The 25,792-nt window shown below is 33.6% G+C and overlaps 1 protein-coding gene and 1 non-coding gene across 2 annotated transcripts in view; one reads left to right on the top strand and one right to left on the bottom strand.

Annotated features, from left to right (window-relative positions):
- Nucleotides 1–22,821, bottom strand: part of LOC122417126 (uncharacterized) — a 45,583-nt gene extending 22,762 nt beyond the window's left edge. The window contains exons 1-2 of the mRNA XM_043430395.1: nucleotides 22,733–22,821; nucleotides 22,570–22,640 (exon numbers count right to left, since the gene is read on the bottom strand). Of these exons, the coding sequence (XP_043286330.1) occupies nucleotides 22,570–22,640; nucleotides 22,733–22,747 (86 nt within the window). The 5' untranslated portion in view covers nucleotides 22,748–22,821. The remainder of the gene's footprint in view (nucleotides 1–22,569; nucleotides 22,641–22,732) is intronic.
- Nucleotides 19,453–19,526, top strand: TRNAT-GGU (transfer RNA threonine (anticodon GGU)). The gene has a single exon. It is a non-coding gene; the product is annotated as a tRNA-Thr (tRNA).
- Nucleotides 22,822–25,792: the final 2,971 nt, after the last annotated feature.

The following is a 25,792-nucleotide window of genomic DNA, read 5'->3' as shown; positions in this document are numbered from 1 at the left end:
ATTCACTGTACTTGGCTACGTTAGAAAATAATCTCATTTTTTTTATTTCCAAAATTCAGAAAAATAAAAAACAATCGAAAAAATTCTGTAAAGAAAAATAAAAAATTTTCAAAAAAATTCATAAATATTGGACAAATTGAAAAATAAACTATCCAAGTTACATGCAGTATAAAAATGTATGATATCAATTGTTGGCCAAGTTTTTATTGATAATTTGAAATATTTATCGAACAAATCGGAAACTTTAATTGAAATTCATGATAATTATTTTCAAGAAAAAAGTTAATAAAAAAAGTCATAACGGAAGTTACGTGCAGTACTAAAATGAATTATATCAATTCGAGGTCAAGTATTTATCAGTTATTCGAAATATAATCTCCGGCGACAAATGAGCGTTGAGAATCCTTGTCGGGCTCACAACGTTTTATCAAAATTACTAAAAAATTAATGGAAATAAAATCATTCAAAATTCACATGAAAGTCATTCGTTACTTCAACAAGGTACACACTTTAAAGAATCAATTCCCCTCCGACTTTCAGGATCCCCTGGTATTATTCACAACATTCAACTTCGATTGGATCGGTACAAATTATGTTCAAATACGTCTTAAACGTACTTGTCCGGCCCATCACTTTTTATTCAAATTGCTCATTCGAATACAAATCAAAAACGAAGTTAATGCATGTGTTAATATTAAGGAACAGTAATTCCCGAGAAAATAATTTTCCTTCGAATCGCTCTTGTCAAAATGAAACGAAAATGAAAGATGAAGTTGATTAATCTATTTATATTATATGGAGTCATAATTCACAACAAAATCATTTTTCTTCAAATTCCAGGAATCCACGTGTCGTACTCGACTAGTGATATTTATCAAAATGTGTACGTCACTATAGAAAAAAAAACATTGCATGGCTGAGTAGGTTCAAAAATTTTTAGTAATGCGCCTGATTATTTCTCATTTTCATTGGTTCTTACCGAATGGTATGTGTTCACTGAAGAAAATGAGAAGTGGATATTGCTATACGAACTTGCGAACAATCAAGTTCAAAGTACTTGGAGATATTATTTTTATTTCTATCCATTTTATTATATTTGTCATTAAAGAACAGCCCTGATTTGTTTTCGAATGAGCAATTTGAATAAAAAGTGATGGGCCGGACAAGTACGTTTAAGACGTATTTGAACATAATTTGTACCGATCCAATCGAAGTTGAATGTTGTGAATAATACCAGGGGATCCTGAAAGTCGGAGGGGAATCGATTCTTTAAAGTGTGTACCTTGTTGAAGTAACGAATGACTTTCATCTGAATTTTGAATGATTTTATTTCCATTAATTTTTTAATAATTTTGATAAAACGTTGTGAGCCCGACAAGGATTCTCAACGCTCATTTGTCGCCGGAGATTATATTTCGAATAACTGATAAATACTTGACCTCGAATTGATATAATTCATTTTAGTACTGCACGTAACTTCCGTTATGACTTTTTTTATTAACTTTTTTTCTTGAAAATAATTATCATGAATTTCAATTAAAGTTTCCGATTTGTTCGATAAATATTTCAAATTATCAATAAAAACTTGGCCAACAATTGATATCATACATTTTTATACTGCATGTAACTTGGATAGTTTATTTTTCAATTTGTCCAATAATTATGAATTTTTTTGAAAATTTTTTATTTTTCTTTACAGAATTTTTTCGATTGTTTTTTATTTTTGTTGAATTTTTTTGAAGTTTTCAATTTTTCGTTTATTATTTGTATAGAATTTTTTTCCTGGTTCTGAATCTTTTTTCTATGTCATCCAGAAACAAGAGACCATCAATGTACTTGTCCCAACCTTTTTTTCCCAAGGGGAAGTTTATGGTTTGATATCACGCCTTTTTTCTCAAAAGTTCCTCATTTATGTTATGACGGTTATAGGATTTTAGTATAAATTTCTATGAATTAATTGCTTAGTACATTTTTATAGATTCCATTCTCATACGAACATTTTTTATGGGATAATCTTTTTTCGTTATGCCTATTAGGAACTCAACAGCATGGAGGAATCCGGGATGAGGCCCGAGAAATGAATTTCGGTTTATAATGTTGGTTTCCATGTAAAAGACCAATTTTTCTTCAAAATTGCACTGAAAATATTTCGGCACTGGTTTGGTCTTGGACTTTGGTGATTTTTCTCCTTGTCTTCTAATATGTTTTGTCTATTGGGAATCCAAGAGCATGAAGAAATACGTGTTGTGGGCCATAATATGATTTTCGGCTTATAACGTTGGTTTCCACGAAATAAGATCAATTTTTCGTCAAAATTGTACTGGAAATATTTCGTCACAGGTCTGTCTTTGAACTTTGGCGATTTTTTTCCTTGTACTCTAATATGTTTCGTCTATTCGGAACCCAAGAGCATGGAGAAAAGTGTGTTGTGGGCCGAGATATAATTTTCGGCTTATAACGTTGGTTTCCACGAAAAACAACAAATTTCTCGTCAATATTGTACAGAAAATATTCTGTCACAGGTCTGTCCATGGAGTTGGGCTATTTTTTTTCTTCTACTCTAATATGCTATGCTTATTGGGAACCCAAGAGAATGGTAGAAAGCGGGTTGGGGGCCGAGATATGATTTTCAGCTTATAACGTTGGTTTCCACGAAAAAGGACCTATTTTTCGTCAAAATTGTACTGGAAATATTTCGGCACTGCTTTGTTTTTCCACGTTGGTGATTTTCCCCCTTATCTTCTAATATGTTTTGTATAATAGGAACCCAAGAGAGTGAAGAAATGCGTCTCGTGGGCTGTAATATGATTTTCGGCTTATAACGTTGGTTTCCGCGACAAAAGATCTATTTTTCGTCAAAATTGTACTGGAAATATTTCGTCACCTGTCTGTCCTTGGCCTTTGGCGATTTTTTCCAAGTCTTCATACCAAGAAAGAACTGATGTAAAGATTTCCTTAATAGAACAGATTTTATTTATCCCTGTTCTTCAAAATTCAAATGAAAGATAGATCAAATTCATAACACGAAAAATCCAACAGATTTGCCCACTTTAAATGTCGCTTTTGCATTCTGAATCTAGAGATTTCATTTCATCCAAAACGTGCCCTCAATGAAATATATTTCCAAAGTTTGCAAGTGGCCGCTGAGGTCCAATTATCCACAGTTTGATAGTTGCTGAAAAAAAGTACCCGAAAACTTCTGACATTTATTATGCCAGAACTCAAAGCAGCAAAAAAAACTAAGCGAACTTAATTCAACAGAGCAACAGAATTCAAAGACGTTTAAGGTACCTGCATTGGTTTTGGAGGAAAACCATTTCAGGACAATTCAGAAATGAATTTAGAAATTCGAAAAATCACAATGGAGTAGAAAAAGGAAAATTGAAGTATTTAGAAAAGCGGAAGACTTTTGTGATGAATTTTCTAGATTACATGATACGGTTGGAGTAAATGATTTGAATGATTGGCACACATGCTGCAACACAAAAATATCAAAGTTTGGAAGTACTCGCTGTATATCAGTCATACAAACTTCAATACTATTTGAAAAGGAACACTTAAAAACTTGCATATACCTTACATATTACCATAATCAAAGATAAGGGGTGATCCGTCGCATATATATTTATCCACAGAAATTTCAGAGTTCGCAGGTATCTGCTGCGGTTCAATGTATCTGCGCAATGAGCTTCGAAGACAGCAATTTCAAATCTATCCATAAATGAGCAACTGAAGACTTTTATAATCAATTTTTTACTTCATATAGATGTTACAGTTAGAGTCAAAATGTAAAATGAATGGCACAGTATTTAAATTGTATAGTTTGCAGATTTTTGGAGTATTTTAATGATCCGAATCTACAGCATTGTAATGAAAAGTTGTCAAAAGTCATGATGTTACATTAAAATGACATAGCGCACATTGCATTCAGCAATTCTGTAAGTTTCTGGGGATGTTGGTAGGCATCATATTTGATAGCATCCAAAACTGAGCAACAGTAGACTTATCGGAATGAATTATTTTTATAATAATTCCATATTTGTAGTTTGCAAAGTGGAAATACTCAACATACATGTCATTCTATAAGTTTTGTTATCAAAATTTGTGTTTGCATACCGCATTCCTAAGATACGACTTTTCATATCATCAGCAAAAAAAGCATCCATAGGCTTTCTGTAAAAGTTTCCAAATTTATCACTCGTCAGACCTAATGGGAAAAGAATAACTACACACTATGCCAAGACCAGATGTTTTTTTGAAAATCTGATTTACAAAATGTGTAATTCAAGATCGTGGTTAGAAACCTCTCGAATCATGTTACCACAATCATCATGAAGGAGTAGAAAATCATAGGACACATATTAGGGAACGAATTAATAATATGAATCGATCCGCTGCAAACTGATGGGGTGAAAACAAGGATCGGAGAGGGCAGAGCCAAACTGAATATCAAGCAAAATATGGGGATGTTTAAAAATAATGACGACACAAGAAATAAATTAGAAAATATTTATTCAATTAAAGTTTCTAATATCATTCTAACAGTTGCGTGTATTTTTGTTCTATTTATTCGTATATATAACCTATGTACACATGATATATAATCACGCCACTGACAATATATTCGCACTGGACAATATTTCTCGTATTCTGGTTTAATTGAAGGATTATTTCAGTTGACACTTATTTCCAATCGAACGAAATGATGAAATCTTGAAAAGTTTCGTTGACATATGCATCGCGCATTTTTTATATTCTTTTTCACACACACATCACAGACTACATTTACGCGGCCGCTTTGATACCGGTTTAATATATCACAAATAACAAAATAAATAGTATTATGCACTTCTTTAGATGACGAAAATTATTTTTTTATTGATCCCGCACGCACTTCGTAATGTCGAAACTCTGTTCATACGATCAAAAACTGACACATGGTTTGTACATATTATATGTATATCGATCGAATTTATGACTGCTGTTACCATCTGTGCTGCGCCGTGTGCTACGTTCTGAAGTTGACGTCAGATTTCCAACCATCAACAACTAATTTCAAAAACCAATCACAACGTTTAAAAATGGATGTCGTCAGATCCAACCAATCAGAAACTCGAGAGCATCAAAGTGTCTTTGATTGTGTTGTAAATACAGACGCATAAATTCTAGAATGTGTTGGTAACTTTTGCATAATCTTGAGCCTGTGCAAAGTTTTTTCTCAGCAATTACGCCACCGATCATGCTGATTGTGGGTGGAATCGAAAGAGAATTTATTAATTAATCTCCAGTTCAATTTTCAAAGCCTCAGATGACTCAGGAGTTTCGTAATTGAACAAAATGACATGCCAATTTTACCCCCACCACCGCGAATCGTTTTATTCAGAGAAAAGATAGTCTCGGCGAGCTCGGGCCAGCAGACGACAGGGCTGTCAATGTACTTGTCCCGAGACTCTACCGAGTCTCTTGATTCCTACAGGAAACGTAATTCATTCACTGTATATGTTACAATAGATCTCATATTTTTTCACAGTTAAACATTTTTTAAAATTTATTTATTGACAATGCGAATATATAAAATCATTTAAAACGACGGTCACGACCTTTTAATACTTGGCGTGCATTTTTTACTTTTTGAAGTTGTAATATTTACTGATTTAACTTCTTTTTGCGAGACGTGACAACTATATAGGAATCGTATTTCATTCACTGTATTTGTCAACTTCAGAAAACGATCTGCATTTTTTTTTATATTTTGAAGTTTTTTATTGATAATGCAAATATAGAAAATTATTGGAAACTACGGTCGCGACCTTTTAATAATTGGCGTTCTTTTTTTACATTGTCAATTATTTTTTTTTTCTAATTTAGCTTATTTTTTAGAGGCGTGACAATATTTACTTAAGAAAAAAAATACATTCCTCGTCTTCGACGAAAATTTTTAAAACGATTTGTTTCAAGTTGACTGCTTTTCTCTATGTGCCAAAAGCAATCGACACAGCCAATTTTTCTATGTAGACGGACGAAAACTGTGCGGTTATGTTCATGTGAGTTGAAACCTCTTACAAGCAATAATGGTGACGATTTGGATTATCCATTCAGCAAATCGAATTTTCCAATGAAAGATTGGGAAATTCCTATGCAATGGGATGATATTTTCATTTTCTATTCCTTTTTTTGAAAAGCTCCACTTGTTTACATGGAAAAATGATTTTTGAAACTATCTTCTTCTCATTCATGGATTCCATGTTGACATGGATACTGTCAATGGTTTGCAATGTCCAAGGAGATGTTTCCATGGTATTCAATGTCTAAGACCACAGCTTTATGGTGATTGGTGTCCAGTGACATTTTTTTATGGTCTTCTGTAACGTCTGAACCTTCCTCGTCAATGTAAACTATTAAATCGCTGATCTAGATATCGATAACTATGAGGAAATATATCGTAAACGATTGCACCGTTTACCTAAATATCGGGAAATATAAAATTGTCGAATATATATTGAAAAATACGAAGGCATCCACCTAGACATCGAAAACCCTATAGTCGCCAAACTAGACATCGAAAACTATAGAGCCGACAACCTAGATATCGAAAACCTTAGAAAAACTCACCACACTATCGGAAACTATGGAGCCATTAACTTTCATATCAGGAACCATGGACAAATTCACCTTAACATCGGAAACTATGGAGCTATCGACCGGGATAGTGAAAACTATGAAGTCGTCAACCTAGTCCACGAAAACAATGGGAAAACATACCTGGACATTGAAAACTACGGAGCCGTTGATCTAGACCTCGAAAAGCATGAAAAAACATACCAGCACGACGAAAGCCATGGAGAAAAATACCTAGCCATCGAAAACCGTGGAGCTGCGACGTAGACATCGAAAACAATGGAACCGTCGACCTAGACCATGAAAACCATGGAGAACCAAACATCGAGCAAACATCGAAAACTATGGAATTGTTGACCTAGCATCAAAAGCCATGACGGAATATACCTGGACCACGAAAACCATGAAGGAACATACGTAGACATTTAAAACTATGAAGAAATATACCTGGACATTCAAAACCATGGAGGAATATACCTAGACATTGAAAATTATGTAGACACATACCTAGACATCGAAAAGTATGGAGTCATCGACCTAGATCACGGAAATGATGAAGAAATATACCTAGAGCACAAAAACTATGGAAACTCAGACCTAGCCATCAAAAAATGTGGAACCATCAACTTAGACCACGAAAACTATGGAGAAACATACCCAGACATCAAAAACCATGGTGGAATATACCTGAACCACGAAAACCATGATGAAACATGCCTAGACATTGAAAACCATGGAGGAATATACCTGGACGACGAAAAACATGGAGGAATATACCTGGACCACGAAAACCATGAAGGAACATGGTTTTCGTGGTCCTTCATACTTGGTCATTGAAAACTGTGGAGCCGTCGACCTCGACTGCGAAAACCATGAAGAAACATACCTAGACCACGAAAACCATGGAAGAATCTACGTAGACCACGAAAACCATAGAAAAACATATCCATACTTCGAAAACCATGGAGGAATATACCTGGACCACGAAAACCAAGTAGGAACATATCCAGACATCGAAAACCATGAAGGAATATACCTAGACATCAAAACCCATGGAGGAATTATCCTAGACCACGAAAACCATGAAGAAACATGCCTAGACATTGAAAACCATGGAGGAATATACCTAGACATCGAAACCCATGGAGGAATTAACCTAGGCCACGAAAACCCGAGAGAAACATACCTGGATATCGAAAACTGTGGAGCCGTCGACCTCGACTGCGAAAGCCATGAAGAAACATACCTAGACCACGAAAACCATGGAGGAGTCTACCTAGACCACGAAAACCATGGAGGAATCTACCGAGTCCACGAAAACCATGGAGAAACATATCCAGATATCGAAAACTCTGGAGGAATATACCTGAACCACGAAAACCATGAAGGAACATGGTTTTCGTGGTCCTTCATACTTGGTCATTGAAAACTGTGGAGCCGTCGACCTCGACCGCGAAAACCATGAAGAGACATACTTAGACCACGAAAACCATGGAGCAATATACCTTAGACATCAAGAACTATGGAGAAACACACCTGGACATTAAAAACTATGGAGAAATACACCTGCACATCAGAAACCATAGAGGAATATACCTAGACATCGAAACCCATAGAGGAATTATCCGAGACCACGAAAACGATGGAAAAACCTCCCTGGACATCGAAACCTGTGGAGCCGTCAACCTCGATCGCGAAAACCATGGAGGAATATACCTAGACATCAAGAACTATAGAGAAATACACTTGGACATGAAAAACTATGGAAAAATACACTCGCACATCAGAAACCATGGAGGAATATACCTAGGCATCGAAATCCATGGAGGAATTATCCGAAACCATGAAAACCATGGAGAAACATACCTGGACATCGAAAACTAAGGAGCCGTCGACCCAGACCACGAAAACCATGAAAAAACATACCTAGACGACGAAAGCCATGGAGGAATATATTTGGACATAAAAAACTATGGGTCGTCCGCCTAGAAATCGAAAATCGCGATAGAATGTACCTAAACCTAGTCCTCCAAAACCCATGAGCTATCGCCCTAGACATCCTCGAAAAATCCAGCAGCGTCGACCAGAATTTTATATGTTTTTATTTTTATTATTTATTATTTAATGTTATTCGTATTATTCAATTTTTTTATTTTATTATATTATTATCATTTTATATTATATATTGTATAATATAATATATATATTATAATATATATTAATTATATTAAAATATTTATTGTAATAATATTTTATGATTAATTAATATTAATAAATAAAATGTATATTATATAATTATATACATATTTTATGCGCAAACCAGGAGCTGGTATTGCCCCCGCTGTGCGCCCATTCTCTGTCTCTCTCGCTCGGCGACGCAGAAGGAGAGGGGGTAGCCGCGTTCAGCGTAGTACGTGACGTAGAGCGTGACAAAAGTAAGAAATCGTGCAAATGACGGAAGTCCAAATGTAAACAAGCGTAACTTACGCTCCTCTGTCTCTAAGAAAATGAAAATCCCGAAATGATGGATTTTAAATCACTAACGTTACATATCTCAGGATCTACTGGACGGATTTACTTGCAACAAAGACCAATGGAAAGAGAAAAATCGAAAAAAAATCGTCACAAATTTTCAAGTTCTCTTATGAAATGGTTTATTTGTGAGAGCCATTTGAAAATTCTGTGACGTCATAAAACCGGCATATCCGCGTATATAAGAGTAGCGGCAGGGCTCGCGCTGGCTTTTCTTTTGCACTGCAGTTTTTCCTTTTAATACCTGGCGTCGAGCCGCTACCGCGTCTCTTGATTACAACACCATCAAAGGCACTTTGATGCTATCGAGTTTCTGATTGGTTGGATCCGACGACATCCATTTTTAGACGTTGTGATTGGTTGTTGAAATTAGTTGTTGATGATTGGAAATATGACGTCAACTTCATAACGTAGCACACGGCGCAGCACAGCTGGTAACAACAGTCATAAATTCGATCGATATACATATATATTTGTACAAACCTCGTGTCAGTTTTTGATCGCATGAACAGAGTTTCTCCATTACGAAGTGCGTGCGGGATAAATAAAAAAATAATTTTCGTCATCTACAGAAGTGCATATTACTATTTATTTTGTTAAAATTTGTGATATGTTAAACCGGTATCAAAGCGGCCGCGTAAATGTAGTCTGTGATGTGTGTGTGAAAAAGAATATAAAAAATGCGCGATGCAATGTCAACGAAACTTTTCAAGATTTCATTATTTCGTTCGATTGGAAATAAGTGTTGACTGAAATAATCCTTCAATTAAACCAGATTACGAGAAATATTGTCTAGTGCGAATATATCGTCACTGGCGTCGTTATATATCATGTGTAAATAGGTTATACATACGAATAAATAGAACAAAAACACACGGAACTGTTAGAATGATATTAGAAACTTTACTTGAATAAATGTTTTCTAATTTATTTCTTGTGTCATCGTTATTTTTAAACATCCCCATATTTTGCTTGATATTCAGTTTGGCTCTGCCCTCTACGATCCTTGTTTTCACCCCATCAGTTTGCAGCGGACCGATACATATTATTAATTCGTTCCCTAATATGTGTCCTATGATTTGCTACTCCTTCATGATGATTGTGGTCACATCATTAGAGAGGTTTCTAATTCCCCTAGGAAAAAAAAGGTTGGGACAAGTACATTGATGGTCCCTCGTTTGCTGATAATTCCATCCATAAAAAAAACTTTAAAAATATTTTCTTTTTAAATTGTCACAAAAATGATTTTATAAAAAAAAATACAGAACAATTCGAAAAAATTTTCACAAATCTTGAAAAAACATTATCTGTAAAAAAAACTAATCTGTATCTATTTTTTAAAGTGTCAAAAGAATCAAATAACAAGTAAAAAATAAAAAACCGAAAAATCGCGCTTGAAATCATTTTGGAAACCGATGCCTCATTCTTCTTATTTGATTCGAACAGCTAAATCAATTGAAAAAAATTCCATCTAATTTACGTGCAGCATCAAAATTTATTATATGAATTCGAGGCCAAGTATTTTCTAATGAATTGAAAAAGTTACCACTTGAGTTACGTGCAGCACTAAAATTTATGATATCAATCGAAGGACAAGTAATTTATGAGTAACTCCAAATTTCAACATTATGGAATTGTTCTAAGAAGCTTTTAAATCGAAAAAAATCACATGCAAGCTAGTCATTTCTTACTCTATGGTGGCAAAGACTTATAAGAAAATCGATTCTTTTCAGACTTTCAGGAGCTTCTGATATTATTCACCATATTCGACGTCGATTGGATCGATACAAATTATGTTTAAATATGAGTTAAAAGTACTTGTCCGGCCCATCACTATTCATTCAAATAAAAATCAATCATAAAAAAACGAAATTGTACGGCAGAGTCCGGTTGAAAATCGATTGACATGCGATTTATTATTAGTTTAATGTTCTTAATAATAGTATAGGTTAGTTATACCGAATGAAATTCGTTCGCTGGAAAAAGTGAGAAGTAAAAATTGCCGTCATTCCAATGCCAACTGGGGAGTTATTTTTGGAAGCTTGAACATATTTAATGTGCAAAATGTTTTTTATTTATCGATGCACAATAACATCCCTTGTATAGTACAGGACAGTTCGTTTCCATTCTTAATCAATTAGTGCAATTAAGGGAATATTACTTGAAGATAACTCTCTAAATACGCTCTGCATGAATATTTGTGCTCGATCAGATCTAGAGAAGCCCTGATTTTTATTTGAATAAACAATTTTGATGGAAAGTGATGGGCCGGACAAGTACTTTTAACTCATATTTAAACATAATTTGTATCGATCCAATCGACGTCGAATATGGTGAATAATATCAGAAGCTCCTGAAAGTCTGAAAAGAATCGATTTTCTTATAAGTCTTTGCCACCATAGAGTAAGAAATGACTAGCTTGCATGTGTTTTTTTTCGATTTAAAAGCTTCTTAGAACAATTCCATAATGTTGAAATTTGGAGTTACTCATAAATTACTTGTCCTTCGATTGATATCATAAATTTTAGTGCTGCACGTAACTCAAGTGGTAACTTTTTCAATTCATTAGAAAATACTTGGCCTCGAATTCATATAATAAATTTTGATGCTGCACGTAAATTAGATGGAATTTTTTTCAATTGATTTAGCTGTTCGAATCAAATAAGAAGAATGAGGCATCGGTTTCCAAAATGATTTCAAGCGCGATTTTTCGGTTTTTTATTTTTTACTTGTTATTTGATTCTTTTGACACTTTAAAAAATAGATACAGATTAGTTTTTTTTACAGATAAAGTTTTTTCAAGATTTGTGAAAATTTTTTCGAATTTATATTTATCCACAGAAATTTCAGAGTTCGCAGGTATCTGCTGCGGTTCAATGTATCTGCGCAATGAGCTTCGAAGACAGCAATTTCAAATCTATCCATAAATGAGCAACTGAAGACTTTTATAATCAATTTTTTACTTCATATAGATGTTACAGTTAGAGTCAAAATGTAAAATGAATGGCACAGTATTTAAATTGTATAGTTTGCAGATTTTTGGAGTATTTTAATGATCCGAATCTACAGCATTATAATGAAAAGTTGTCAAAAGTCATGATGTTACATTAAAATGACATAGCGCACATTGCATTCAGCAATTCTGTAAGTTTCTGGGGATGTTGGTAGGCATCATATTTGATCGCATCCAAAACTGAGCAACAGTAGACTTATCGGAATGAATTTTTTTTATAATAATTTCATATTTGTAGTTTGCAAAGTGGAAATACTCAATATACATGTCATTCTATAAGTTTTGTTATCAAAATTTGTGTTTGCATACCACATTCCTAAGATACGACTTTCCATATCATTAGCAAAAAAAGCATCCAAAGACTTTCTGGAAAAGTTTCCAAATTTATCACTCGACAGACCTAATGGGAAAAGAATAACTACACACTATACCAAGACCCGATTTTTTTTTGAAAATCTGATTTACAAAATGTGCAATTCAAGATCATGGTTAGAAACCTCTCGAATCATGTTACCACGATCATCATGAAGGAGTAGAAAATCATAGAATACATATTAGGGAACGAATTAATAATATGAATCGATCCGCTGCAAACTGAGCGGGTGAAAACAAGGATCGGAGAGGGCAGAGCCAAACTGAATATCAAGCAAAATATGGGGATGTTTAAAAATAATGACGACACAAGAAATAAATTAGAAAACATTTATTCAATTGAAGTTTCTAATATCATTCTAACAGTTGCGTGTATTTTTGTTCTATTTATTCGTATATATAACCTATGTACACATGATATATAACCACGCCATTGACAATATATTCGCACTGGACAATATTTCTCGTACTCTGGTTTAATTGAAGGATTATTTCAGTCAACACTTATTTCCAATCGAACGAAATAATGAAATCTTAGAGAGTTTCGTTGACATATATGCATCACGCATTTTTTATATTCTTTTTCACACACACATCACAGACTACATTTACGCTGCCGCTTTGATACCGGTTTAATATATCACAAATAACAAAATAAATAGTAATATGCACTTCTTTAGATGACGAAAATTATTTTTTTATTGATCCCACACGCACTTCGTAATGTCGAAACTCTGTTCATACGATCAAAAACTGACACATGGTTTGTACATATATATTTGTATATCGGTCGAATTTATGACTGCTGTTACCAGCTGTGCTACGCCGTGTGCTACGTTCTGAAGTTGACGTCAGATTTCCAATCATCAACAACTAATTTCAACAACCAATCGCAACGTCTAAAAATGGATGTCGTCAGATCCAACGAATCAGAAACTCGAGAGCATCAAAGTGCCTTTGATGGTGTTTATAAATACAGCCGCATAAATTCTTGAATGTGTTGGTAACTTTTGCATAATCTTGAGCCCGTGCAAAGTTTTTTCTCAGCAAATACGCCACCGATCATGCTGATTTAGGGCGGAATCGAAAGAGAATTACTCAATTGGCTTAAACTTCAATTTTCAAGTTGTTAAATGGCTCCTGAGCTTCGTAATTCAATAAAATCACATGCCAATTTTACCCCCACCACGGCGAATCGTTTTATTCAGAGAAAGTATAGTCTCGGCGAGAGTCTCGGGCCAGCAGACGACAGGGCTTTCAATGTACTTGTCCCGAGACTCTACCGAGTCTCTTGATCATAATCTTGAATTGCACATTTTGTAAATCAGATTTTCAAAAAAATTTCTGGTCTTGGTATACTGGGTAGTTATTCTTTTCCCATTAGGTCTGTCGAGTGATAAATTTGAAAACTTGTTCCAGAAATCCTTTGGATGCTTTTTTTGCTAATGATATGAAAAGTCGTATCTTCGGAATGCGGTGTGCAAACACAAATTTTAATAACAAAACTTATGGAATGACATGTATGTTGAGTATTTCCACTTTGCAAACTACAGATATGGAATTATTATAAAAAAAATTCATTCCGATACAGTTGCTCAGTTTTGGATGTGATCAAATATAATGCCTACCAACATCCCCAAAAACTTAAAGAATTTCTGAATGCAATGTGCGCTATGTCATTTTAATGCAACATCATGACTTTTGACAACTTTTCATTATAATGCTGTAGATTCGGATCATTGAAATACAGTGAAAACCTGCAAAGTCTACAATTTATATACTGTGCCATTTATTTTACATTTTGACTCTAACCGTAACATATATATGAAGTAAAAAATTGATTATAAAAGTCTTCAGTTGCTCATTTATGGAGAGATTCGAAATTGCTGTCTTCGAAGCTCATTGCGCAGATACATTGAACCGCAGCAGATACCTGCGAACTCTGAAATTTCTGTGGATAAATATATATGCTACGGATCACCCCTTATCTTTGATTATGGTAATACGTAATGGAACTTGGTTCAGCAAGTTTTTAAGTGTTTCTTTTCAAATAGTATTGAAGTTTGTATGACTGGTATACAGCGAATACTTCTAAACTTCGATATTTCTGTGTTGCAGCATGTGTGCCAATCATTCAAATCATTTACTCCAACCCTATCATGTAATCTAGAAAATTCATTACAAAAGTCATCAGCTTTTGTAAATACTTCAATGTTCCTTTTTCTATTCCTTTCTGAGTTTTCGAATTTCTAAATTCATTTCTAAATTGTCCTGAAATGGTTTTCCTTCAAAACGTCGATTGGATCGGTACAAGTTATATTTAATACGTGTTAAAAGTACTTGTCCGGCCCATCACTTTCTATTAAAATTGCTCATTCATAAAAAAATTAAAAAGAAGCTAATCCATATGTTAATATCATGGAACAAAAAAATCATATTTCTTTGAATTCCTCGAAACGCTCGTGTTTACTTAACCCATTAACGCCTGACTTGACCAAAATTCTTCGCTAGTTTTGGCCTAATATTTTGCATCGAAAAAAAATTCTAAAAATCATTGCATTCATCTTTCCTAATGTTTTCAGATCCGCTCTAACCGAATCCGAGATCAGATTGACATAAAAAACAGTTTAAACAATAGTTTTTTAATTTTTTCACCAAAAAACGTGAATTTTGCTGGTCTATTTTTTTTCGAAACGTCAATTTCACTCCGATAAAACTGTAAAATAATGCTTTGAACTATCCTATCGTGGTCATCGATAGTTGCTCTTGAGACATACGTGGTTGAAAATTTTTTTCCGGTCTCAAAAAATAAATATGGCGGTTGTTTATATGCGACGTCATTCGCGTAACGCGTTACATGTATTTACTCGTCAAGAATGCATCACAGGAAAAAAATCAAAAGTACAAAAGTTGTTTTATTTGTTGAGATCTCTTCAATGATGGTCCCAAAAATGGGGCCCGATAAAATTTTGGGTCCAGTGAGGCCCAAATCACGATTTTTCATAAAAAATACTCAGATTTCATGAAAAGTAAGTTTCACATTACCCGGAGCTCCCCTGTTGGTGGTCCCAAAATTGGGCCTGATATGAATATTGGGACCTGTAGGGCCCAAATAAAGTTTTATATGCAAATTTTATTCCTATTATCGTAGAACTTGACTTTTCGCATGATTTTTTGTTCTACAACTATGAAATACGAAAAGGTAGTCCATACTTCTCCTAATTCAGAATTTTTTAATGCTCTTAGCCGTTGCTGAATATAACGTTGCCCGGTTTTCACCACGTGGAAGTGAGCATTCGTTGAAAACCTTCGTTTTTTTGTTGTTTTTTGGTTTTTTTTGTTTTTTTTCCCTATTTTTGGATTTTAGCTTATCATTTTCCGACTTTTCTCTTGAAGAAAAGAACCATTAGTGTTTTTTTTAAACAACAAAAAAAAACAAAAAAAACGAAGGTTTTCAACGAATGCTCACCTCCACGTGGTGAAAACCGGGGAACGTTACATTCAGCAACGGCTAAGAGCATTCAAAAATTCTGAATTAGGAGAAGTATGGACTACCTTTTCGTATTTCATAGTTGTAGAACAAAAAATCATGTGAAAAGTCAAGTTCTACGATAATAGGAATAAAATTTGCATATAAAACATTATTTGGGCCCTACAGGCCCCAATATTCATATCAGGCCCAATTTTGGGACCACCAACAGGGGAGCTCCGGGTAATGTGAAACTTACTTTTCATGAAATCTGAGTATTTTTTATGAAAAATCGTGATTTGGGCCTCACCGGACCCAAAACTTTATCGGGTCCCATTTTTGGGACCATCATTGAAGAGATCTCAACAAATAAAACAACTTTTGTACTTTTGATTTTTTTCCTGTGATGCATTCTTGACGAGTAAATACATGTAACGCGTTACGCGAATGACGTCGCATATAAACAACCGCCATATTTATTTTTTGAGACCGGAAAAAAATTTTCAACCACGTATGTCTCAAGAGCAACTATCGATGACCACGATAGGATAGTTCAAAGCATTATTTTACAGTTTTATCGGAGTGAAATTGACGTTTCGAAAAAAAATAGACCAGCAAAATTCACGTTTTTTGGTGAAAAAATTAAAAAACTATTGTTTAAACTGTTTTTTATGTCAATCTGATCGCGGATTCGGTTAGAGCGGATCTGAAAACATTAGGAAAGATGGATGCAATGATTTTTAGAATTTTTTTTCAATGCAAAATATTAGGCCAAAACTAGCGAAGAATTTTGGTCAAGTCAGGCGTTAATGGGTTAACTGTTGATATTTATTGATTTTAACCGGATAAAATTGTATACGTGGATATAAAAAAATAAACATACAATCGTATGGCTGAGTCCGATCGAAACTTTTCGAAAAATGCGAAATATTAACATTTCAATATTCTCAGCATTAGTATAGGATGGTTCCTATACTGACTATGGAATTTCTTCGCTGAAAGAAATGAGAGGTAAGAATTGCTTTCATTATGCAATGTAAGCTAAGAAGTTATCTTGAATGCTTGAAAATTTGTATCGTGCAAAGTATATTTTTTTATTTTATGGATGCACAATGAAATCCCTTGTAAAATACGGAGAAATTCGATTAGATTTTTTTCACAATTTATTGAATTACCTAAAGATATTTTTGTCAACTCTCTCCGAATTCATACTTGTGGTTCATCAATTTTAGGAGAGCCCTTTTTTTTATCAATGAGCAATTTGAATAGAAAGTGATGGGCCGGACAAGTACCTTTAGCACGTATTTAAAAATAACTTGTACCGATCCAATCGACGTCGAATATGTAGTGAATCATACCAGGGGATCCTGAAAGTCGGAGAAGAATCGATTTTCTTATAAATCTCTACTATCATAAAGTGAAAAATGACTTCACCTTTGATGTGATATTTTGGATTAGCCATTTTCTCAAAATGTCATGGGCAGGAAGATTTCGGTTTCCTTATAAGTTTCTACTGTCGAATAGTAACTCAGTCAGGACTCCTTGGGCCGGAAGAGTATTCTCAATTCGAAATTAACCACAGCTTTATATGTGTTGGTTATAAAAAAAATGGGTGGCATTGCTCTTCTATATAATTGCTTAAAAGCAAGATTTTGTAACTTTTATGGTTGTCGATCTTTTAGTAATTTAGCTAAAACGTTCTGAGGCAGACGAGTATTCTCAAAGCCCATTAGAACATGATTTCACAACGGCTAAAATTCAATAATTTAGTTGACTATTCAGGAAGTTAAAATCTTCGTAATTTTTTTCTTTGTAATTTTTTGTTATTATAACTTTTTGTGTTTGCGATTTTTTGTGTTTTTGTTTTTCTTTTGTTTATCATTTGATTATTTGTATTTTTTAATCTTCTTTAAATATACTACATTTGTATTTTTTCGGTTCTCAATACAATGTACTTTTCACTTTTGCACTTATTTGACAACATTCAGTTCCTTTGAGCGGAACGTCTTGAGATTACGTATTTCCATATCACAGGTTCGAGGTTATTCATTAATGCATTTGAGATGGTCATTTGAGACGTCATTTTTGTGAATTATTTTGTAATAATTATTTGGAAGGAAGCGTGTTTTTACAAGGTTCGATATTCTTTTGAATGATAATGAAGAAGGTTTTTCATAAAGTGTATGATGAGTTTGGTTTTTGGATAGTTTTTTTAGAAGCAGACTTTTACTCGGACAATTTTCAATTTCCTTTTTCAATTTCAAGAAACAATGTATGATTTTATTTTTTGAGGGTTCAATCATTTTTTCTTGAGCTGCTATGAAGAGCTTGTAGTTTTTTATAGGTGTTCAATTTTTTTTGAGCATAGTTTTTCATATGTTTGAATATTACTTCAGAAATCAATTGACTGTAGAATTTTAATTAAAATTGAACATGACGCTAAACGAGTTTATTAGTTTTGCAGTTTATATTCTGTTTTAGGATGTTTTATCAAAAGGTGATGATTAAAAATTTTTTATCACCCCTTCTGTCGGATCAACAAAATTTTTGCCGGTTCGTTTGCCTGTTTTGCTTTTGAACTAGGCAAATTTTCGGGTCCCTTCCTATTGTTCCGCGAAACAAGACTTTGCAAGACAAAAAAAAAACACGCATTCGTTTGATTAGATTGAAAAACACGAAGAGAAGCAATAAGGAAAACAAGAAATTACTGCCGTTTTATTAAGATTTGATGTAACCATATACAGGGGAAGTTCACCCCCTTAACTTGATTTGCGAGAAGAACGCAAAAACACGTATCTACTATTTTTTTGCCCTCTCCTAAATGCAATTAAGTTCATCGAGATAGGTGCAATACTTTTTTTGTTATAACGATTTTGTGAATTTCAACCCCTATAAATTTTTGCCTATGCAACCCTCCGATATGAAACCAGTTGCATTTTTCATCATTTATCATTAAGATAATTATCCATTTCGGTGCATTCTATTATTTCAGGTGAAAATAGGTGAAATCGGAAAAGTACCCCTCGGAGGTCTCAACTTTAAAGAATGATTTGAACCCCTAGAAACGTTTTTCCGCCGATTAAAAAAAATTACGTGTCTTTTAGATTTTGATGTAGAATAACATTTAAATTTCATCAAAATTGAAGGACGTCGAAGAGAACCTTTCCTTGTTAGTTATCGAGTAATTACGCATTAAAGCAGATTTCTGATGCCCTGAACCTATATATATGGATACGCTATGCTTATACACCTGAGCTTTAGTGATCAATTACTCGATAACTGTACAAAAGAAAAATCTTAAAAAATGTGTGTTGTCAAATTTGGCATTAAAGAATATGTTCACCAAATGTTATAAAATTCTGATCATATTGACATTTTTTATGTTTTAAGCATGGTTTAGCATGGCAACATTGTAAGTCTGTACCAAATATCCTTAAGTGTAGTAAGCGGCCTGGATAGTTCAGTTGGGAGAGCACTTGACCGGTAATCAAGAGTTTCCGGGTTCAAACCCCGGTTCAGTCACTGCCGCATTTTTTCGAATCGTCCTCCTATACCAAAAATTTCCCCTGTCGCAATCTAGTGACCGTGACAGGACCACGGCCTCTGAATAACCACGACAAAGTTCATTAAAAACAGAACGCACTATGGTTGCCGTGGAACCTTCCCTGAGCTTCCCTCCCCTCAACCATTTCCAATCTGTAGTACCCTTTCCCCTCCCGTCTCTCAGACACTCCCAGTTTGCAGTACCCCTTCCCCAGCCATAGTTGTAAGAGTGTGATCCGTCAGCGGCGGATCAACTCTGGTAAGGGGGATTGTAACGTTGTGGAATACAACGTTACGAGGACGATTCGAATTACGTGTGGTAGGCGGCCTGGATAGCTCAGTTGGGAGAGCACTCCACCGGTAATCGAGAGGTTCCGGGTTCGAACCCCGATTCAGTCCCTGCCGCATTTTTTCGAATCGTCCTCCTATACCAAAAATTTCTCCCTTCACAAAGTTCAATGTTCTCAATAATAATATAGGCTAATCCTTATACCGAATAGAATTCGTTCACTGGAAGAAATAAGAAGTAAAAATTGCCATTATTGCAATATAAACTGGGGGATTATTTTAGAAGCTTGAACATATTTATTGTGTAAAATTTTTCATTTATTGATGCACAATTATATCCCTCGTATATTGCAGCAGAATTCGTTTACATTTTTTATTAAATCAACGCAATTAAGAAAAATTACTTGAGAATAACTTTCACAATTCCCTCTGTATGCATACTTATGACCCATCAGTTCGAAAAGGGCCCTCATGTTTATTTGAATGAAAAATTTCAATGAAAAGTGATAGGCCGGACAAGTACTTCTAACACATATTTAAGAATCATTGGTATCCATCCAAAATCGAAATTGAATATTGGGAATAATACCAGGGGATCTTAAAAGTCTGAGAAACGTCGATTTTCTTCGAAGTCTCTGCCAGCAAATACACTAACGAATGAGTTTACCTTAATGTGATTTTTTTAGATTTAAACGCTTTTTAGAACAATTTCATAATGTTAAAACCTAGAATTACCAATAAAACTCCGATTGATATGATAAATTTTAGTGCTGCACGTAACTGAAATGGTAACTTTTTTGATTCATTCGAACTTTCTCAAGTTCCTGATGCTTCCCGTAGAAATGAATATTCCGAATTACCATTAACTACTTGGCCTTGAATTGATATCATAAATTTTAACGCTGCACATAACTTAAATAGATTTTTTTTCAATTGATTTAGTGGTTATTTTTTTATATTATTTGTTATTTCATGTTATTTTATTTTCATATCTTGTTTAATGTTAATATGTTATTTAATGCGTATTTTTTAATTTGCGATGGTTTAAAGTGACGATATCCCTATGTGAGAACCACTTTGAAACTGCTATAAATTGAAACCCCTATATACAATCGTTCGAATGAAATTAATTACTGACAACTCATTTCTATTTATAACATATTTTAAGAATTGCATTATAGGGATTTCAATTTCTGATAACACTCAAATCATTCATTAACATTCATAATTTCGACTGCTATAACAAAACTAATTGGGCAAATAGTCGAATAGATAGCAGTTAAGAGACCGGTAGAGTGCATACAGAACTGACCACGATGTTTTGGGGTTTCGTACGAAACAGAAATATGTATATACTCCAAATTTGAGATAAACTCTGGGATAAATGAAAACAATGGAAGCGAAAAATTATAGACTCTGCATTAGCGTGGCGCAATAAAATTGACTATTTTTTTTCAGGGTCTCCTATCAAAACATGTTAATTTATCATGTTTCAAGAGCCCCCTCCAAAAATCAACTAAACAAAAAAATGTTTCAAAGTCACTCAAAATTTCAAAATTTTCAAAAATTCCAAAAATAGTCGAAAATTTTTATTGAAAAAAAATTTTTGCTCGATACACCGAAATTTTGTCCAGAAAAAATCAATGAGTTTCTGGAATTTTTAACTCAAAATATTCATTTTAAAAGGTTGCTCATAATTCATTTCAATTTTTATATGCTTTACTTTCGATGCTTCGAGAGACCTTTAAATATTCATATTAATTATTCATTTTAATTTTCAGTTTCAAAAGTAAGATAATGGTTAGAAATACTCAATGAGATGGAGGAAAAATCTGACGTAACAAAGTATGATTTTACAATCGGTCGATATTTTTCATTAAACAATTCAAAAAATTACGAGAACTAGTTAGCAGATAAAATGTAATTGTGAATAGAGCCATTCCTGTTAATCAAAACTTTTATTAACTCTCATAATGAGTGAATTTGGTACAATACTAAGTGATGTTTTGAACAATTTGTTTTAATAATTATTAAGTAGATTTTACCAACAAAAATACTTCGAATTATTGTTTGCGAACAAGTACTTTAATTGAATGAAAGCAAGAATAGCGCAGGCTCAAACGCGGTGTCAAAATAGTAAACTAACTATTTTGCTACGCCGGTAAAAAAATTTCCGTTTGTCTGGTTTATTACCTACATTATTATATACCATTTTTCCTCCGTTTCATGGCTTATTTTCATGCATTATCTTACTAATTGGAACTTAAAATTCAAATCGATAATCAATATGAATATTCAAAAGTCGCTCGAAGCATTAAAAGCAAAGTATATAAAAATTGAAATGAATTATGAGCGACCTTTCAAAATGAATATTTTGAGTTGAAAATTTCAGAAACTCATTGGTTTTTTCTGTACAAAATTTCGCTGTATTGAGCTAAAACGTTTTTAAAATAAAAAAAGTCAAATTTTGACTATTTTTGGAATTTTTAAAAATTGTGAGCGACCTCGAAAAAAAAATTTTTGAGCTGATTTTTGGAGGGGGCTCTTGAAAAGTGATAAATTAACATATTTTCATAGAAAACCCAGAAAAAGAAATAGTCAATTTTTTTGCGCCACCTTATTCTGCATACGATAATAAATGCTTCTTCAATAAACCGCAAAGCCCAGTCTGAAAAAATGATTATTAATAACACGCCGATGATTGTTAAACTCGATACAAATCTTTAGAACTTACTGTGCATGCCCATGACCGTCAGCCTGGACCAAGTTTTGCAATGTTGATTCACCAATCACAATAATGCACAGCTTCAGCACGTAAATGGGATTCAAACAGAAAAATAAGCAATCAAACGACACAAGAGAATACTGCTTGTCTCAACCACGATCGCGTAACTTACCACTAAGTTCAGCATCTTATATAGAAATATATATTCAAGAACTTTCAATATGAGCGATGCTTGTTGCAAGCACTTCGTACCATTCACGCTTATCATTTGTAACTAAAGTCCGAGCATGGTACTTCTTTTATACAGTCTGTTGTGTATCGTGAACTGAACAAGGGACAGCACAAAAACAGTGGGAGGGGATGAAAACAACGAGAATATACTTTAATCTGACTATGTCTGTATTCTTAAAATATATACTTTAAAGAATATATTGAACTAGTATGCGATATGTACAATGTTGTGCTCGTGAAATGTGGCAGGCAGATTAAAATTTTTACTATGAGACGATGAAAGGAAGAAAGTAGGGAATGTTCCACTGTATGAGTTCTTCAACGCTTAAACATTTAAGTCACGAAAAAACTGATTCCGCCTACTTATAAAGATAACGAGCATGAAATACATGGCCGAAGAAACCACTGAAGCAAGAGAAAATCATGAAAGCCGCTTACTTAAATTTCGACGTAAACACTACTTCTCCAATTAATTGGCTCGAAGTTGTTTATTGATAACTAGTCTATAATCCCCATTATGAAAACTCACGGCGTCGAAAGTTATACTGATAATTCAGCTACTTCTAATTGATCGCTAAAAAATAACATTTTTTACGGTTTATTTATATTAAAGCAAGTATCTTGACAAATCGATACTACTTATCGCTTGCTCTTCCTTTTTTATCGCGGGCGGGTACAGTAACGGTCGAGAAAGTATACTTTCAGATTTCACTACTTCATTCATAGCCTTTAGAGAGGTAAGCGCTTAAGATGAAAATTTGAAGCATTCTAAACCTCCGAACACACTTCTCATATCTCTATATCGCAGCGGATACCTTTCACTGCATTTGTAACTTTTTTGTTTCAATCTTACAACTGTGTTCCCTGGAATATAATACATGGTTCTCGTGTAAACCAATATTTAAGAGATCTCCCAGATAGATAGCTGGATGATCGTGAAAGTTTGACTATAAAAAAAAAAAAAAAAACAAATGCAATATTTTTATAGGATATGCTTTGAAAATAAAATTGAACCATAAACTTCCCCTAGGAAAAAAAAGGTTAGGACAAGTACATTGAAGGTCCCTCGTTTGCTGATAATTCCAACCATAAAAAAAACTTGAAAAAAATTATTTTATAAAAAAAAATACAGAATAATTCGAAAAAAATTTCACAAATTGAAAGAAAAACATTGACGTTAAAAAAAACCAATCTATATCTATTTTTTAAAGTGTCAAAAGAATCAAATAACAAGTAAAAGTAAAAAACCGAAAAATCGGGCTTGAAATCATTATGGAAACCGATGCCTCAATCTTCTTATTTGATTCCAACAGCTAAATAAAATGAAAAAAATTCCATCTCATTTACGTGCAGCATTAAAATTTATTATATCAATTCGAGTCCAAGTATTTTCTAATGAATTGAAAAAAGTAACCACTTGAATTACGTGCAGCACTAAAATTTATGATATCAATCGAAGGACAAGTAATTTATGAGTAACTCCAAATTTCAACATTATTAAATTGTTCTAAGAAACTTTTAATTCGAAAAAAAATCACATGAAAGCTAGTCATTTGTTACTCTGTGGTGGCAGAGAATTATAAGAAAATCGATTTTTCTCAGACTTTTAGGATCCTTTAGTATTTTTCACAAAATTCAACATCGATTGAATCGATACAAACTATGTTTAAATATGTGTTAAAAGTACTTGTCTGGCCCATCACTATTCATTCAATAAAAAATCAATCATAAAAAAACGAAATGGCACGGCAGAATCTCGTTAAAAGTTTGTTGAAATGCGATTCATTATTAATTTAATGTTCTTAATAATAGTATAGGTTAGTTCTTATTCCGAATGGAACTAGTTCGCTGGAAGAATAAGTGGGAAGTAAAGATTGTCGTCATCGAATGTAAACTGCAGAGTTATTTTGGAAGCTTGAACATATACATTATGTACAATTTTTTTCATTTATCGATGCACAATAATATCCCTTCTATATTGCGGAATAATTTGTTTCCGTTTTTTATTAAATTAGTGCAATTAAGTAAAAATTACTTGAAGATAATTCTCTCAATTCCCTCTGCATGAATACTTGTGATCCATCAGTTCTAGACAAGCCCTGACTTTTATTTGGATAAACAGTTTAAACGGAAAGTGATGGGCCGGACAAGTACTTTTAACACATATTTAAACATAATTTGTATCGATCCAATCGACGTTGAATTTTGTGAAAAACACTAAAGGATCCTAAAAGTCTGAGAAAAATCGATTTTCTTATAAGTCTCTGCCATCACAGAGTAACAAATGACTAGCTTTCATGTGACTTTTTTTCGAATTAAAAGCTTCTTAGAACAATTTAATAATGTTGAAATTTGGAGTTACTCATAAATTACTTGTCCTTCGATTGATATCATAAATTTTAGTGCTGCACGTAACTCAAGTGGTAACTTTTTTCAATTCATTAGAAAATACTTGGCCTCGAATTGATATAATAAATTTCAATGCTGCACGTAAATGAGATGGAATTTTTTTCAATTGATTTAGCTGTTTGAATCAAATAAGAAGAATGAGGCATCGGTTTCCAAGTTTTTTTTTTATGGATGGAATTATCACCCAACACGACACCATCAATGTACTTGTCCGAACCTCTTTTTCTCTAGGGGAAGTTTATGGTTTGATATCACGTCTTTTTTCTCGAAAGTTCCTTATTTGTGTTTTGATGACTATATAATTTTAATTTGAATTTCTATGAATTATTTACGTTTTACTGCGTATAACGTTGGTTTCCACAAAAAAAGACCTATTTTTCGTCAAAATTGTACTGGAAATATTTCGTCACAGGTCTGTCCTTCGAATTTGGCAACTTTTTCCCTTGTACTCTGATATGTTTTGTCAATTGGGAACACAAGAGCATGGTGGAAAGCGGGTTGGAGGCCGAGATATGATTTTGGCTTGTAACATCTGATTCATCGAAAAAAGACTGATACCGCACAATCAGTATCCAAGTGAAAAATATTATAC

The sequence above is a fragment of the Venturia canescens genome, chromosome 10, assembly GCF_019457755.1.
Source record: "Venturia canescens isolate UGA chromosome 10, ASM1945775v1, whole genome shotgun sequence".
NCBI classification, from domain to species: Eukaryota; Metazoa; Arthropoda; class Insecta; order Hymenoptera; family Ichneumonidae; genus Venturia; species Venturia canescens.
The sequence above is the reverse complement of the archived record's forward strand: the minus strand, read 5'-3'. Positions and strand labels throughout refer to the sequence as shown.